Source organism: Saccopteryx bilineata, chromosome 3 (genome assembly GCF_036850765.1).
Source record: "Saccopteryx bilineata isolate mSacBil1 chromosome 3, mSacBil1_pri_phased_curated, whole genome shotgun sequence".
Lineage (NCBI taxonomy): Eukaryota > Metazoa > Chordata > Mammalia > Chiroptera > Emballonuridae > Saccopteryx > Saccopteryx bilineata.
In genome coordinates, this window is record NC_089492.1 from 301,581,021 (window position 1) to 301,597,243 (window position 16,223).

The 16,223-nt window shown below is 59.3% G+C and overlaps 3 protein-coding genes and 1 long non-coding RNA gene across 7 annotated transcripts in view; 2 read left to right on the forward strand and 2 right to left on the reverse strand.

Moving 5' to 3' along the window:
• Positions 1-16,223, reverse strand: part of LOC136331981 (uncharacterized) — a 228,248-nt gene that overhangs the window by 26,428 nt on the left and 185,597 nt on the right. The gene's annotated exons all lie outside the window — the stretch shown is intronic.
• On the forward strand, positions 4-2,614 carry LENG9 (leukocyte receptor cluster member 9). Its single transcript, XM_066271128.1, has one exon. It carries the CDS (start codon positions 646-648, stop codon positions 2,140-2,142), a length of 1,497 nt encoding a protein of 498 aa, XP_066127225.1. The 5' UTR covers positions 4-645; the 3' UTR covers positions 2,143-2,614.
• LENG8 (leukocyte receptor cluster member 8) lies at positions 2,234-12,827 on the reverse strand. 4 transcript variants are annotated; one of them, XM_066271125.1, is made up of 16 exons: positions 12,379-12,827; positions 10,781-10,869; positions 9,941-10,115; positions 9,519-9,620; positions 9,278-9,388; positions 8,334-8,586; positions 8,000-8,141; positions 7,605-7,793; positions 7,092-7,367; positions 6,873-7,007; positions 6,462-6,747; positions 6,049-6,150; positions 5,903-5,971; positions 5,670-5,799; positions 5,386-5,593; positions 2,234-3,473 (listed from the first exon to the last, which is right to left on the reverse strand). In XM_066271125.1, exons 1-16 carry the CDS (start codon positions 12,718-12,720, stop codon positions 3,311-3,313), a joined length of 2,772 nt encoding a protein of 923 aa, XP_066127222.1. In that variant the 5' UTR covers positions 12,721-12,827; the 3' UTR covers positions 2,234-3,310. The 4 variants fall into 4 exon arrangements, with proteins under 4 accessions (XP_066127222.1, XP_066127221.1, XP_066127223.1 ...); XM_066271124.1 differs by having other exon boundaries at positions 3,331-5,593; XM_066271126.1 differs by having other exon boundaries at positions 3,331-5,593; positions 10,781-10,873; positions 12,379-12,497.
• LOC136331954 (uncharacterized) lies at positions 12,696-15,061 on the forward strand. Its single transcript, XR_010730570.1, has 2 exons — positions 12,696-12,831; positions 13,915-15,061. It is a non-coding gene; the product is annotated as an uncharacterized lncRNA (long non-coding RNA).

Genomic DNA, 16,223 nt, shown 5'->3' on the forward strand with positions numbered 1-16,223 from the left:
GAGTCGGGTGTGTCACCTGGAGTTCTAGTCCCCCTGGAGACCCGTTAGGAGAGCCCAGGGGCGTGGTCAGGAGGGGCCCAGGGTGTTCGCTCCACACAGCCTGGGTCGCTCACTCTGGACTGAGCGCCGCAGCTCGCCGGGCAGGGCCTGACTTGCTCCAGCGGCTGGGTTGAGGACAGTGGACACTACCCGGGCGAGCCTCAGTAAAGTGGCCGGGAAGAAGCGTGGTTCCCTGGAGAAGGGCCCCTTGTTCCCCAGAGGTGTGTTGGCCCGAACACGAGGGCGACAACAACGTCATCTATTTGAACTAAGAAGCTCAGTTTGCTTTTGCAGCGGTCTGGTTGACCCAGAGGGGCGTGGCTGAACATGCAAATAGTGTGGCGGGTGCCAGACAAGCTCACCAAATCCGCTCGTGGGAGGCGGGGCTTCAAATGCAAATCAGACGGGGCGGGGCCGCACAGATAAATCATTTGGACAGGGGGCGGGGCCACACCTGTGACCCGCCAGTCCGGGGAGTGGGCTGGGACAAGTTCCCCAGGACACTGCGGAGGGCAATCCACTTGGGTCGGAGTCCAAGGCCCTGCGAGTAAGCGGGCGTACTTCCCGGGGCGGTGACTTCACAGTTGGGTCATCCCCCTAGTTCCCATGGCGGCGACCGGAGAGGCCGAGTCACCCCCGGCAGCTCCCACCGCGGAGCCCCTGCCTCCGCCAGCCTGCCGCTTCTTCCTGGAGGGCCGCTGCCGCTTCGGCGCCCGCTGCCGCCAGCCCCACCCCGGGGCCCCAGCGCCGGCACGGCCTAGGTGCGAGACTGGGACCGGAACCGGGGCCAGGACCAAAAAGCCGCCGCTGCGCACTGCGGCGGCCGTCATCCAGCGAATCCGCTGGGACCCGCGCCTGGACCCGGCTGACTTCTCGGTGGGCTACACCGACCGCTTCCTGGGCGTCCTGGAGGAACCCTTCAGCGCTTTCTGCTGGGACGAGCCGCTAGCGGCGCTCGGGCCGGGCCTGCTAGCCGTTCCGCAGCACCGCGTGCGCTACTTCCGCTTCCGCGGCCGCGTTGTGTGGGACCGCGCCTCGCGCACCGACCGGGTCTTCGGCTCCGGCTTGGCGGAGGGCCGCGGGCCCACCATCCTGGACGTCCTAGACCACGAGGATGCGCTCGGGGCCGGAGCTGCGCCTGAGGTCGAAGATGCGTCTGATGAGAACGCGCGCAGGGCCGCAGATGCGCAGGACAGTGGGGACACCGATGGGGCAGGGGTGGCACAGGACTGCCTAGCTGTGGCTCTCAGTGGTGCCCAAGTAGGGCACGGAGAGCCAGTCTGGACGGACGCCACAGACCAGAGCCTGGTGCTGGCAGGGGACTCTATGGAGGCCCAGGAGCTGGGCAGGGCCGGTGGCAAGCCTTCACCATGGGCAGAGCCGCAAAGAGTGTTGAAACCGGCCAAGATCAGAGAAACGCAGACTGTGGCAGACCCGGAGCTTTCCCCTGGAGAGGGCTTCCTTCAGACAAAAGAGGAGTGGGGTCCTGGGACGTGGCCCGAAGACCTTGGAGAGGACATTGTGACGAAAGCCTCAGCTCCTCGCCAGCCTCGCCCTACACACTTTGTGGCCCTCATGGTATCCGAGCCTGGGCTGCAGGCTGGGGTGGCCAGGGCCCAGGAAGAGCTGGTCCGAGCCATGCCTTCGTGTGCTGCTTTTATGGTACCTCCGCAGGACCTGCACCTGACGCTGGCCCTGTTGAGGCTGGGGGGACCTCGGGACATGGCAGCCGCTGTCCGTGCGTTAAGACGCGCCCTCTCGGCCCCAGAACTTAAGGCACCCCTGCAGCTGAGGTTTAGGCAGCTGGTACTCCTGGGCTCCCATGTACTCTGTGCACCACCCTCCCCCTCCCTGGAGAGCATGGCCCATGTGCTGAGCCAGAAGCTGGAGGCTGAGGGGCTGAGAGTGCTGTGGCCCCAAGGGGGGCTGTGCCCCCACCTCACCCTAGCCAAGGTGCCCAGGGGCTGCCCAGGCCAGCTCCCCAAGCCAGGGGTCAGCCTAGGCCAGGAGTTGGGAAGCCAGCTCCTGACACAACTTTGGCTGTGCCGCATAAGGAGGGCAGGGGGCACCAACCAGCCCCTGGCTGAGATCCCCCTGTGCTGACAGTCCCGGATCTCTGGGGCAGACAAGTCAGGTCTCAACCCCAAACACTGGAGGAGATCTAGTCTAAGCAGGAGAGTCAGGACAAGCGCACTCTCTCTCTCTCTCTTTAATTTTGGTTTCTCTCAAGCTTCCAAACGGACTCAGTGCTCCAAGAAAAGAATGAAGGAAAGAAAGGGGAGGGGAGAGGAAGGGGGGAAGGGAGGCAGAGGAGGAATATCTGGAAAAAAAGCAGCCTGACAGTCCAGCTGTTTGCAAACTCATTGCACATCCTCCAGTTACATGGCAGAAGAGGGAGGGAGGGCGAAAAGAAAAGGGGAGGGAGAAATAACTTAAATAAACAGACACAAAAAGAAAAGGAGGAAACATGACGTGAGCTGGTGATCCATGAAGGTGGGGAGAGGGAACCGTTTACCTGTGTTGAACCAAGGGAGGAGGGAGCAGGAGTAGGAAGAGGGAGGGAAGGGGGGAAAAATAGAAACATTGGGGTGGAGGGAGGAGGGGACACGAGACAACTTAGTACAACTGCAGACGAGGCGGCCCGGCCGGTGAGGTCCCGCGATGGCCTCCGGAGTCCTCAGTGCGAGGTGGCGGTGTGGATCTGCTGGTGGCGTGGTGTGGCATCGGCGTTTCTGGGGCGGGAGCCGTGGGCAGGACACAGTCTCTACGGCTTCCCTCACCCCGAACACTTAGGCCCCGGAGGGCTGGGCAATAAGAGTCTGTGGTGAGGTAGGCAGACGGGCGACAAGCGGCGGGCGGCGAGCTGGTGCCCCCACCGCGGCGGGCACGGGCGGAGCAGCCTGTCTTCTTGCCCTGGCCCCCCGGCATGGGACGGGCCAGGGTGCCGGGTTGGTACCGGAGTACAAGCTCGAGAGAGAGAGAGAGAAAACACTGAGACAGCATTAGTAGAGGTGCAGGGTGGACAGGCCAAGCCCCCAACCCTCCGCTGCCCACCCATCCTCCCCATCCCATCCCTCTGAGGCAAAAAATAAAAATGTAGAAAAAAATCTCTGTACAGGCTCCCCAATAGGAAAACGGGGGCCGGGATGGTGGCTCTTCCTGGAGCCCACTACCCACAATTAATTTACAACCCAAGTCCGTGGCTCAAAAAAATCTGCAGAAGCTGCAGTGGGGGCTGCAACCCCACCCCGCCCGCCCCTCCGCTCGGTGCTCAGAAGGCAGACAGCTGCGCCAGGCTGAGGCGGCAGTCGATGCTGGCGTTGTCCGGGCCCATGTAGGCCAGGCCCAGGGGCTCTAGGAAGGCCCGGCAGGCAGCCTCGCCCTCGAAGGCCAGCTCGGCCTGCAGGTAGGAGACAGGCAGCGCAGGGCGGAAGCTACGGAAACAAGAGGAGAAGGTGATGAGGCCGGCAGCAGGCGGGGCCCCACGAGCGGGGCGTGGGCACCCCACCTTCGGACACCCAGTTTCCTTAGCACATGACCTGCTGACCTCTGGCACCCAACCGCCTCCCCGCCTCTGGGGCTTGCAGAGCCCTAATGGGCTGATGACCCCAGCCCGTTGTGCCCTCCTTACCCCCACTTACCTGTGTAGGGGGCCAGAAAGGAGGGGGGGGAGGGCCCAGCCAGCTCTTCCGCTGCTCCAGGGCCTGAGCAGTCCCTCCGAAGAGGGCCACTGTGGCCGAGGGGCGGGGCCCAGCAAAGGGAGTGACCCACTGGGACAGAAGGGGTGGCAGGGCTGCTACTCTGGGGGCCTGACCCTTGCGGGACCCCAATCCTGGGTCCCAGCGCCCCAGGAGCATCTCAGGCCCAGGCATGGCTAGCACTTCCTACCCCTCAAGCAGGAATGTCGGGTTACCAAGAAGACATCCCTCACTGAGCACTGGGCCGGTCCTGGAATAGCCGCTGAGGGCTGCCCCACTGACTCAGGGAGTCCTGCCTGTAAGCTGAGTCACCCTGCCCTCACAACAAACAGGAAACTGCAGACCCAGAGGCACCGCCACTGGCCAGTGTTGTCTAGGAAGCAGGTGGCAAGAAGTACCTGGCTGGCTGTGGCAGCATAGGAGAGCCTGTTGCCCCCACATCTGAGCTGGCCTCATGGCCACCCTGCAGGGACCTGACTCTAGGATGGACAGACATGTCTGCCAAGGAAAGACAGTGCCAACCTCAGAGGTGGGGAATGTGGGCTTGAGGCCAGTGACAGGCCAGGACCCCTCCCACAACGCACGGGGCTGTCTGTGTCCCCACCCAAGTCCAAGCACACAACGAACAAACAAGGAAACAGTTGCTGGCCCAGTTATACCCTCTGACTGCCTGAGGCTCGGCAACCGGAACCACCCTGCAGGGACCTGCCAGGCCACGGGGAGTGGATGTAGAGAGTCCTTCAAAGCCACCTCCCCCTCCTCATTGCTGTTTAGTGAGAAGGTCCTATGTATCCTCGTCCTCCCAAGTTTCTGCCCCAGGTCCTCTTCTCTGTCTGTAGCCCCAGAAGTGTCCCTAACCTGGTCCCTCCCCAGCCCAAACCAGCCCCATGGCTGCCAAGCTAACAGACACAGCATTCGAGGTCACAGTACGCACTAACCCCAACCAGGGTTTCTCACCCTTGGGAAAACAAACTGAGGCCCAACTGTGTGTTGTGGGGCTCCGTGCCCATTATGGGCTAGTGTGCAGCATCCCTGGTCTCTTCCCATCACAGGCCGGGAGCACTCCAAGTTGTGACCATGGAACAGTCCCCCTGACACTGCCCTATGTCCCTGGTAGAAACTCCCTGCAGAGAACCATAAGCCCCACACTTGTGAGCACACGTGGGCACACACGTCTGGGGAACAGAGATCATGCCCTGCCCCCTGCCGTTTCCCTAACACTTTTTTGCATCCTCAAAGGACTCAAGTATGAATGAGGCCCTGTCTCATCAGACCAGAAGCAGCCAAGAGTGGGGCCGTGTGCTCTGGTTTGTCTCTAGAGCAGGAGCTCAGTGAGGAGAGCCACAGACGCAGGGTGGAGGCCTCCCAGGGAGGGAGCCCGAAGAAGCCTGGCCCCGGCCTGGGTGATGTGAGTGGGAGGAACAGCAAGAAGTGGGGGGAGCCCTAAGATGAGAGATGGAGAAGGGGGGCGGGAGACACAGCAGGGCCAGGACAGAGGAGGGCTGTGTGAGGGTGCAGGGGACAGGAGAGGAGGACAAGAAGTGACAGGACCAGGCGGGAGAGCAGAGATGGGACGGATGAAGGATGGGAGCTGGAGGCCCAACTCCAGGTGTGCAGAAGGGGAGGAGGAGAGCTCGGCTGCACATACGTTTTGATCATGGCCTTGAGGGCGGCCCTGCGCTCCCGGTCCGCGAACTTGTCTATGAGGTAGCCAGACATACAGGGTGCATGGCTGTACAGCCGGAAGAAGCGATGGTAGTTGCCCAGCGCCCAGGCTGCCCGCAGCGCCAAGGCATGGGCCACGCATGGGTCCGTCTTCAGCTCCCGCGTCAGGTAAGCCAGCTCCGTGGTGATGTCTGCGGTGGGGACAGGTGGTCAGTGGGGCCCAAACCCTCAGGGTGGGTGGCCAGGTCCTCCCGCCACACCTCTCACCGCCAGAGTTCTTGGTGAAGATGTAGTAGAGGATGCGGTAGGCGGTGAACTCGCCCACATTGCCCGGCAGGCTCTCTGTGTACAGGGACTTGAGCTGAGCCTGGCACTGGTTGAACTCCTCGTGGTCACCCTGGCAGGCCGTTGGGGCATGGAGGGAGAGGAAGAAGACAATGAGGCTGAGGAAAGAGCCCAGGGTGCGCCCGGGAGCAGCCCAGCAGCGGCAGCCCGCTCACCTTCTCCAAGGCGATGCGGGCATGCGTCTCGTAGACCTCCACTGTGAACTCGGTGCGCACACCTTGTACCTGGGGCAGAGGGCAGGGGAGTCAGGCCAGAGCAGGCCAAGGGCAGCCCCCACCCGGGTCCTGGCCCAGCCCCTCACCGTCAGGTCCTGCCGGATGGACTTCATCTGCTCGCAGGCAAAGGCGTAGTCCTGCTTCTCTTTCCACTGGGACTTGACCATGCACAGTGACTTCTTCAACACCTGGAAGGCAATCCCGTGGGCTCAGTGAGCCAGGCCAGCAGAGAAGGGACACACGGAGCCCTGGGAAGTCCCGCTGATGAGATGTTTGCAATCAGAGCTACAACAGCATACCCACTGAGGGGCCCCTGATGTGAACAAGAGCCCCCAGGACGGGGACAATGAGCACAAGCACCCGGCCCATGCGCCCCAATCCCCGGGCCTCCATGAGGACGCTGGGGTCCTTCAGCCCTATCTTGAGTTGGACCTGGAAGCCCAGGGCTCCGAGGCATGAGCAGTCTGTGCCCGCAAGGTGCCCCCAGGCCAGTGCTCACCGCCACAGGGCGCACGGTGGACGGGTCCGGGGCACAGGTGAGCCGCAGGTAGTGCTTGGTGACGTCGGAGCAGGTGCCTACTATCTGCAGCTCCTGCCAGTCAGGGTCAGTGCCGCTGCCGTCCAGGTTTCCCACCTGCAGCACCAGGGGCTCAAGACGCAGGCGGCGCGAGTGTCCGTGCTGGAAGCGCGCCGCCCGCTTCTGCTTCTTCAGCTCGCGCTCGGGGTCCTCGCACTCCAGCACCGCCATCCTTTTGCGGTTGCGCTTAGTGGGGGCCAGGTCATGCCTGGGGTAGGGGAGGGCCAGTGAAGGGGGTCAGCGGTGGGCAGTGCCCGGCTCCCAGCACTGCTGAGGGCACAGTGCCCTTGCCATCACCCCTTCCAAGTCCCCACCTCCTGCTCCAGGGCTCACCTCTTCCCACGCTGCGCTCGGCCACGGCCCCGGTCCATGTGGGCCCCCCGACCGCCCCGGCCCTTGGGGGGCGGGTTCCTGCGACCCACAGGCTGGCACTCATTGCCAGAGTAGGAGCTGTCTGAGTCCGAGTCACTGTGTGGGAGAGGCGGGAAGGTGAGGCCAGGCCGGCTCCCAGCGGGCCCACCCTGCCCCGGCCCGGAGGCCCCCCACAACTACCTGCGGCGGAAGTGGCGGGTCGGGGACCGGGAGGAGGAGCGGGACCGCGAGTCTGTGCTGGAGGAGGAGCTGTGGTCCTTCATAAAGACGTTGCGGTTGCCAAACTTGGCAAAGCTGCCCCGTGCTCGGCTGGAGCCCCCAGCCCCCGGAGTCCCTCGTTGTGACTGGGCACCCCCGCCCCTGGTTGCGGTGCCTGCCCCCCGGGGAGGGTGCAGGCTGCTAGGGGCCTCCCATCGCTTCTTCTTGGGGCTCTCCACCACAGACTCCCGAGATAGCCTGAGGACAGACCAGGACATCACCAACCTGTGCCCCACCCTGCCTGCCCGGGGACAACCACAACCCACTGGGGAGGCGGGCGCTCAGGTGACTCCCTGCAAGAACTGGAACAAGAGGTAGACCGTCTCCCTTGTCTGCAGTGGTCTTTGCTGCTGAGCCCCCCTGTTCCCCACCCCTGAGACCCCACAGCCGCCCCAGCACCCAGGCAGACTCAGCCCGTCTGCAGGCGGGGCTCACCCGGGCAGAGGCTCCCGGCTCCAGTCAATCGTGTAGGCTGAGCCGTCCTGGAGCCGGGCCTGCAGCACCTCCTTGAGCAGCTTCTCCGTGCGGTCCTTGTCCTCCTCCGACTCACAGGCTGTGAAGCAGCGCTCCACGTACTCCTTCATGTCCTGCGGCCAGTCGTCGGGCTTCCCAGACAGGCTACCCCTGGACGAGGGCCACGTGGGGACTCAGCGGGACAGCACCCAGCCCGCTGAGCCTGTCACCACCACTGCGCCACAGGCTGCCGCTCACACAGATGTGACTGCAGCATTTCTCCCCCCTCCCATTTAATGCTCACAGCAATCTCCTGGGAGCGAGCCCCTCCCCCACCCAGGGGAGCAGAGGGAGGCTCAGGGTGCAGAGAGCCACACCTGTGGTTCTGGGCCTTCTCGGGATTGGGCTGGGGGCTGAAGCCGCTGTGCTGGCCCTCTGAGGTGGAGCTGAAGTTCTGGCTGGTGACAGCGAAGGGCCGCTTCTGAATGTTGAACTTGAGACCACCAGTCCCAGGGGCTGCTACAAAGGAGAGGGGACAGCAAAAGCTGGAGTTAGGCTCGCCCCAGGCTGCTGGGAATAGGAAGCCCAGCTGCAGGGGACCACTGCAAGGCCTCGGGATGAGCCCAGTGCCCAGAAGTGACACCCAGCACCCCATGCCCCCTGCCCGGGAGCCCCGAGCCACAGCCTGGCCTCTCCAGGCTGCCCACTCACGCTTCATGCGGCTCCACAGCTGCTGGCCCTTCTTGGGCTTGGCGGGCTCACTGTAGGTGTGTGGCCCGTAGGCCTGGCCCGCGGTGGGCCCCGCCTGGCTGTGCTGCGTGGCTGGGGCCGTCCCAGGCTGGGGGCCACTGCTCAAAGAGTGAGCCCCGTGTGGGGTGTTGGAGGGCTGAGGGGGCTGGGCTGCTGGCAGCTGCTGCGGAGGGGCCTGGTAGGACATGCTATCATCCATGCCAGGGACGGGGGGCTGTTGGAGGAAGTGGTGCTGAGGGCAGGGCAGTCTCTGGGCTGCTCTCACACTTGGTAGCAGTCACATCGCATGCTCTCAACTCTGCCGTGACTGTCACGTGCAGCCTGAACGTTTCTAACTGCCCTTCCACAGCGAAGAGGACCCAGGCCCAGACAGGGGCTACCCTCCTGTGGCCCCGGCTGTTGAGTGGCAGCACCCGCAGCCCCATGCGGATGGTCTGATCCACGTCCCATGCCAGGCAAGGCGCAAAGGTGATTACACACAAGCACAGCAGCCCTGTCATAACCCAGCCACCCCCTCTGAGCTGGCTGCACTACACGTGACCTGCACTCGTACCACCAGAGAGGGTGCTAGGATTCAAATGCAGCCCCGCCTCCCTACACTGGTTGCACCTTGCTGCCCAGGGGCACGCTCTGTGCAATGCCAAGGTATGTGCAAGAGGGCACACATGGTGGGTAGTCAGAAGACAACGCTGCCTCCCACAGGCTGCTGCTCCCCCCGACACACCAAGAGCCCAGGCCCTGGCCTCGCCAAGCCCTAAACCCAGTCCACTCTCTCCACCTCTGCTCGGCCCTCCCCCTGCCCAGAGCAGGACTTGTTTGGCAGAAGGGACAAGGCTGGCGGGACAACAAAACACAGCAACCCTGCTGGTGGCCCCGTCCCAGCACGGAGACAGCTGGGCGGTTACCTGGTTCAGACTGCTTTGGTGCTGAGCGGCTGCCGGCTGCTGGGCTGAGGCGGAGCCGTACGAGCCAGCCATCCCATACTGCGAGGGGGAGCCGTAGCTCTGGTACATGCTCTGTAGGGCAGGAGGAGGGTCAGCGGTGGCCAGCACAGCCCGGATACCCCCACCGCTCCCCCTGCTCCTTTCCTCTGAGACCTCTGTGAGACTGCAGTGAGCGCATGTGCAGGGGTTGGGGGGTACTCACCACGGGGTAGTAGTAGCTGTAGGGGTAGGCGTAGCTGTACTGCTGGTACCACTGGTAGTACTGCTGCTGCTGCAGGGCTGAGGCCTCTGCCTGTGACACATACTGTGGGGAGAGGCCACACACTGTCAGCATGAGCAGTGGGGGCCCACACCCCACCAAGATCAGGCCTGTTTCCCGGTTAACTGCCAAAAACAGAACTGGGGTCACTTCTCTACTGAGAGCCACCGCCCCTGCTATCAGACCCTCAGAGTCTGGCACCTCAGGGATGAGGACAAGGGGCGCCCTGGACACCAAGGAAACAATCCTTGCGTCCCCCACTCTGGGGCTCCTTGAGTGTCTTCAGAACACTCTGACCTGGTGACTCTAGAGGATTCCAAGTGTGCTACCCCAGCAGGGTGCCCAGGCCCACGGGGCCTCCTCACCTGCGCACTGGCCACAGGACCATTGCTGCTGGCCTTGGAGGAGCTGCCTGCAGCGCCTGCCTTGCTAATGCTGGCCAGGGCCTGCCGGGCCTTCTCCCACTCCGGGTTCTCGTGCATGGGCGTCTCCATGCCGTTCTCCCGGCCCGCCCCGGCCACCATGCTGTACTGAGAGGACCTGCGGAGAGCACACATCTTATCAGCCTGCTGTCCCCACTGCGCCCACTGGGTGAGGTGGAAAAGCCCCCAGGGTCGCCCCTGGGGAAGGGTCCCAGGTCCCGCTCTGTCTAGTGCAGCCTGCATTTCCCAATCTATGATGCACTAACACCCAATCTGTTGCAGTTTTCCGTGTGGAATGGATGAGATGACCGATCTAAAGGACTTCTGCAGGTACCTGGCACACAAGCACTTGTTAAAAATCAGGCAGTCAGGGTAAATCCAGTTTCTGCAGAACTTATCGTGCGTGGGACCTGGTGCCAAGTGAGTCTAAGTGTTCTATCAACTAAAGCATTCTGTCTGACACCACCCCACTCAGCAGGTTATAATCACACTGTTCTGGAAAAAAGGAAGGACTTAACAAAAAACATCACCAGCTGAGTAGTAAGTGTTGGAGGTTGCTTCCCAATCACGTTTCACTGATCGAAGCACCCCAATTTTACAGAACCGCTGTGCTGTGAAAAGTGCAAGCTCAGAAAGCTTGCTGGGCCTACACTCTACCCAAATGCTGTTTGTACCCTGTGGCCAGTGGGCCCCACCCCCAGGGACTCTGCCTCCCTTCCCCCACAGTGTATGCAGTCCCATCCCAGAGAAGGACCTGGGGCTCGCGTCCTCCAGCCCACTAACCAGTCTGTGCCGCGCTGATCACCCACGTTGGCCGCCATCTGGACCTTGGGGTGTAAGGGGCGGACCTCGGGAGCCAGACTGCTTTCTCGCTGTCTGAGAAAAACAATGAGTTGGAAAACTTGGGAAGCAGCAATAAACATGACACAAGGGGGGGGGTGCGGGAGAAGCAGATGAACTCAAGAGTCAGGCAGAAAAGGGGGTCTGAGGAGGAGAAGACCTTGAGGAAACCATCTAAAGCAAAATGCTGCGGGGTGAAGGGCCACCCTTCGAGGGAAGTCTTCTGAGCTTTCACTTTCAACGGGGGGGGGGGGATAAGAAGGACCCAAAACTCACGAAAGGGAAAGACCCAGGGAAACCCTGACACAGCGGAAGGCCAGGGAGCAGGGTGAGAACCCGTCAGTCACGGTGAGGAGTTCACAGGTTCCTGAGAAAGCAGGAGACAAGCCAAAGCCAGTACCCCCCCCCCCCAGGCTGGGAGACCTCTGTAGAGTCTGAGGGAGCCTGGAGCAAAGAACAGCGAGAAAGAGAAGGAAAAAAATCGAGGCAAAGGGCATTTATGAAGTTTCTCCCAGAAACAGGGTGAAGGTGAGGGTGCCCAAGAAGTCAGAGGGAAGAAACGCTTTTTAGAAAGTTCTTTAGAGAACAAGGTCAGAAAAAGTTCCCCAAGGAGAGCAAGAGCCCGCGTGGGAAGTTCCCAGAGGGCGGGCAGGCGGGGAGAGGCCAGCCCGGGGGGCGCGCGCGCGCGCGCGCGCACGCCTGTGTGTGTGGGTCCATCCGGGGTGACAGCTGCCAGATGCCCGAACTCTTTCGAAAGATGAGTAGGGTAGAGAGGTGCACAAGAAAATGAGTGGGTATCTTGGGGGCTAAAATTAAAAGAAAGCTGGGACGCAAACCGAGACCCCCCGGAAGATCCGACAGCCCATCCAAGAAGCGAGGGCCTATGAACTGGGGCCTGGAGCTGGGGAAAGCCCTGGACAAGTTCTTCATGAAAAAGATAAGTGGCCGCGGGAGGAGGACGGCGGTGGGGGTATCAGGTCATGCGAGGAACACTGGGGCGATGGCGACACCGGAAGAAGACTGGCGAAGGCCTGGCGAGGGGAGGGAGCAACGGGAGGAGTGAGGTGTAAAAGGTGTAAAGGAGGGAAGCACCTGACCAAACGGCAAGCACGAGGCGGAAAGAGCCCGTGTGAAGTAAGAGCCAGCAGGGGTCCCCGGGCCTGGCCCGGGCTGCGCATGCGTACCACGTTCCCAGGAAGAAGGCGCTAGCACCACCCGTCGCCTGGGACAACGCTGGCGTCCCTGTGGAATCCCTTGTCAGTGGGAGATAAAAGGGCGGGGGGGAGGGGGGACTAGACGTTCCAAGAAACCGACAGGGAGCAGGGACCAACAACACAGGCCCGAGAGTGAGCGGCCGCGCGCCCCACCCCGCGTGCGCAGGCGCAGTGCCGCGCGCGTCCGCCACACCCTGTCGACGCTCGCGCGCGCGTCCCGTCTGTTGGGGGTGACAGACACCCAAGGCCTCGGGCCCGCAAGGGATGTAGGGCCGAAAGGAGTCGCCATGCCTACCCGCCCGCCCGCCCTCGGCTCCTCACACCCACCTTGGCCGTCCGCCCCGGGGACTCGGCAGCAGCGGACCACAGCGATAACAACCCGGCCGCGGGATTGCTCGCGAGCCGGCTGACTCTTCCTTGGGTTTGGACGTACCGACCGCTGCGTCCTGGCGTCACACGGAGGACTGGCTCCGCCTGCGTCGCCCCGCACAGCCAATGGGCGCCGCAATCTGGGTTTGAACCCGCCCTCCCGCCTACGCAGTGACCTGGTGGGCGCAGGGCAATCCCGGAGACGGGGCGGGGACGGTGTCCCCGAGGGGACATGCGCCGCAGAGTTGGATGTTGTGTCCGTCTACGCAGGCGCGTTTTGGCTGCGTTACCGGTAGCCATCGTTGTTATGTTTTGAACTAAATCATCTTAGCTCGTTTACACATAAACGAGGATGATGGGACGTGTAAGGTGGAAGCTAGGGGAAGAGAATGACGGACTCAAAGAAATGAGGTAAAAACTCGCCCCACCGGAAATGGAAGCTTCCTTAGTAAATAAAACGGGAACGGCGCACCTGCTGGAGGGAACGGCGCGTGCAAACACTCGGAGACGGGAAACGGGCCCCGCTTGGGGGGATGGAGGGAAGGGTGGTGTCCCGACAGAATGCACGTGTGGGGTCCTGGCGTTAAGACGCAGGTCCTGTCAGGCGGAGCAATTTGGGCCAACTCTGTAAACAGACGTTTTGTTAAAGAAATTCCTGTAACAGCCCTGGCGGAGTTGCTCCGTTGGTTAGCGTGTGGTCTCAGTACGCGAAAGTTGCAAGTTCTCTCCCGGGTCAGGGCACTTAGAGGAACAGATGGATGTTTCTGTCTCTCTCCCATACTCTCTAAAATCAATAACTAAATTTAAAAAAACCAAAACTTGTAACGAAACTTCCGAGTGTGCTGTTGCCAGGACTCCGATAAAATTACCTAGTCCGGTGCTGGTGATAATAATAGCTTGTGGCGGCGCAGTATTTTTAAAAATGGGGGCTTCCTCCCCATTTTCTGCTATTATAAACTTTCCTATTGACACCTACATATCATGTACCTGTTAGCGTGCGTCACCTTTTCCCACCTTTTTACTTTATTGAATTAAACTTTGTGTTCGAGAATAATTAAAAAATTTTTTGCCCTGGCCGGTTGGGTCAGTGGTAGAGCGTCCGCCTGGCGTGTGGAAGTCCCGGGTTCGATTCCGGCCAGGGCACACAGGAGAGGCGCCCATCTGCTTCTCCACCCCTCCCCCTCTCCTTCCTCTCTGTCTCTCTCTTCCCCTCCCGCAGCTGAGGCTCCATTGGAGCAAAGATGGCCCAGGCGCGGGGGATGGCTCCTTGGCCTCTGCCCTAGGCGCTAGAGTGGCTCTGGTCGCGACAGAGCAACGTCCTGGATGGGCAGAGCATCGCCCCCTGGTGGGCGTGCCGTGTGGATCCCGGTGGGGCGCATGCGGGAGTCTGTCTGACTGCCTCCCCGTTTCCAGCGTCAGAAAAATACAAAAAAATAATAATAATAATAAAAATTTTTTTAAATGTTTTGATTTTTTTTTTTTTTTTTTTTTTAGAGAGAGAAAGGGAGAAGAGCAGGAGAGGGAGACAGAAACATCTGTTCCTGGATCTGCCCTGACTTGGAATCGAACCAGCAGCCTCTGCACTCCAGGTTGATGCTCTAACCAGCCAAGCTATCAGGCTAGGGCAGGAGAATAATTTCAGACCGACGAAAATGCTGCAGAGAATGTAGGCTCCTGCATATCCTCCACCCACTTTCCCCTAATGCTATCACTCACCTTACTGTAACATGTTTGTTAAAGCTAAAAAACCAACGTTGGCACATTACTACTAACTGAACGACCGGCTTTATTTGAATGTCACCATTTTTTCCACTAATGTTTGAGTCCAATCCAGGGTCCCACGGGGCATTTAGTATTTCTTTAGTTTTCTAGTTTATTACCCCTGTATTTAAGGTGGGTTCTTGTAGATAGTATCTGGCTGGATCTTTTTACCCAAGTGTGCAAACTTTGCTTTTTAAAAAGCAGTGTTCATACTGTCTATTTTAAAAGAGACAGAGAGAGAGAGAGAGAGAGAGACAAATCAATGTGTTGTTCCACTAATTTACACATTCATTGATTGATTTTTGTATTTGTCCTGACCAGGGATGGAACCTGCAACCTTTGTGTATCAGGATGATACTCTAACCAACTGAACTACACAGCCAGGATTGTAACTTCTTTAATGTGATGATGATGATGATTATTATTGTTTTTGACAGAGTCAGAAAGAGAATCAGAGAGAGGGACAGATAGGGACAGACAGACAGGAAGGGAGAGAGATGAGAAACATCAATTCTTTGTTGTGGCATCTTAGTTGTTCATTGATTGCTTTTTCACATGTGCCTTGACCAGGGGCTACAGCAGAGTGAGTGACCCCTTGCTCAAGCCAGCGACCTTGGGCTCAAGCTGGTGAACCTTGCTCAAACTAGATAAGCCCGCGCTCAAGCTGGTGACCTTGGGCTCAAGCCCGCGACCCTGGGCTTCAAGCCTGCGACCATGGGGTCATGTCTGTGATCCTGCACTCAAACTGGTGAGCCTACGGTCAAGCCGACGACCTCGGGGTTTTGAACCTGGGTCCTCCGCGTCCTAGTCCAACACTATCCACTGCACCACTGCCTAGTCAGGCTAATGTGATTATTAAATGTGCTTACATTTAAAAACATGAACTTGCTATTGGTTTATTTGTCCATCTTTTCTTTCTTTTTTTTTAGAGTTTAAAATGAGTTTATTAGTGAAGCGCTGAGGCAGAGAGTGGGATATTCCAGAGGCAGAGCAACTGCCCACCTTGATTTGCTCCCCTTTTCCTCTTTTTCTGCCTTCTTTCTGTTTGAGCATTTTTGAAAACTAGACTTTGTTTTTTAGAGCAGTTTCAAGTTTCAGGTGGGGCCTCTGGGAGGCGCTGTGCCTCAGTTTTCTTCCCCTGTCTGGTGGTGGGAAACTGATGACCTGGGGCTGTGGCGATTTCAGGACCCAGCAAGAGGTTTTCTCTCTCTCCAGGATGTCTCTTCTTCCTTGCCTGGTGTCCGGAGTCTTGATCCCTGTTCTTGTTTCATGTATCTCCTCTGGCTTTTGGGTTATTTCAGGAAGGAGAGCAAATCCAGTACAGTTTTGATTTTATCCCCCATAGTTTTCGTAGGGTTGCAATGCATAGCTTTGGGGGCGCATGCTTGAGCACCCCGGGGTTCCCACCCCCTCCTCAACAGGGAATGTTAGCACTTCTTTAATTTTATGAGAACTGGATGGTAAAAAATGGCCTCTGTTTCTTTGCTATATGTATTTTTTTTTTAATTATTTTTATTTATTTATTCATTTTAGAGGAGAGAGAGAGAGAGAGAGGAAGAGGGAGAGAGAGAAGTGGGGAAGGAGCAGAAAGCATCAACTCCCATATGTGCCTTGACCGGGCAAGCCCAGGGTTTCGAACCAGCGACCTCAGCAGTCCAGGTCGACGTTTTATCCACTGCGCCACCACAGGTCAGGCGCTATATGTATTTTTTAGAAGAACAACATAGTTTCCCCCAGACTATCCATTTGCTCTTTTATAGTGTTTTTGTCAGTCCACCATTTGTCAAGTAGATTACCTTTTTCTTTCTAACTTTAGGCTGTCTTGTTTAAAATCCACCCCATCTAAGCAGGACATAGATTATATAGAATTCTCTTTTTCTCTTGAAACACTGCTGTCCCTTGCCTACATTTAGATTTTTAACCCATCTTGTATGGAGAGCGCTTTCTTCCAGATGGAGAGCCAATCACATTAGCCGTTCTGTGACACCAACCAGTCCTTTCTGCCCCCTACTGGGACTGTCTTCTGCCATCTATATACACAC

Coding starts and splice junctions, on each gene's coding strand:
- LENG9 (XM_066271128.1), top strand. CDS start 646: ATGGCGGCGACCGGAGAGGCCGAGTCACCCCCGGCAGCTCCCACCGCG.
- LENG8 (XM_066271124.1), bottom strand. CDS start 12,720: ATGGCTACCGGTAACGCAGCCAAAACGCGCCTGCGTAGACGGACACAA. Junction 10,870..12,378: donor CCCCGGGGCGGACGGCCAAG/GTGGGTGTGAGG, acceptor TTTCTCAGACAG/CGAGAAAGCAGTCTGGCTCC. Junction 6,151..6,461: donor CCACCGTGCGCCCTGTGGCG/GTGAGCACTGGC, acceptor ATTGCCTTCCAG/GTGTTGAAGAAGTCACTGTG.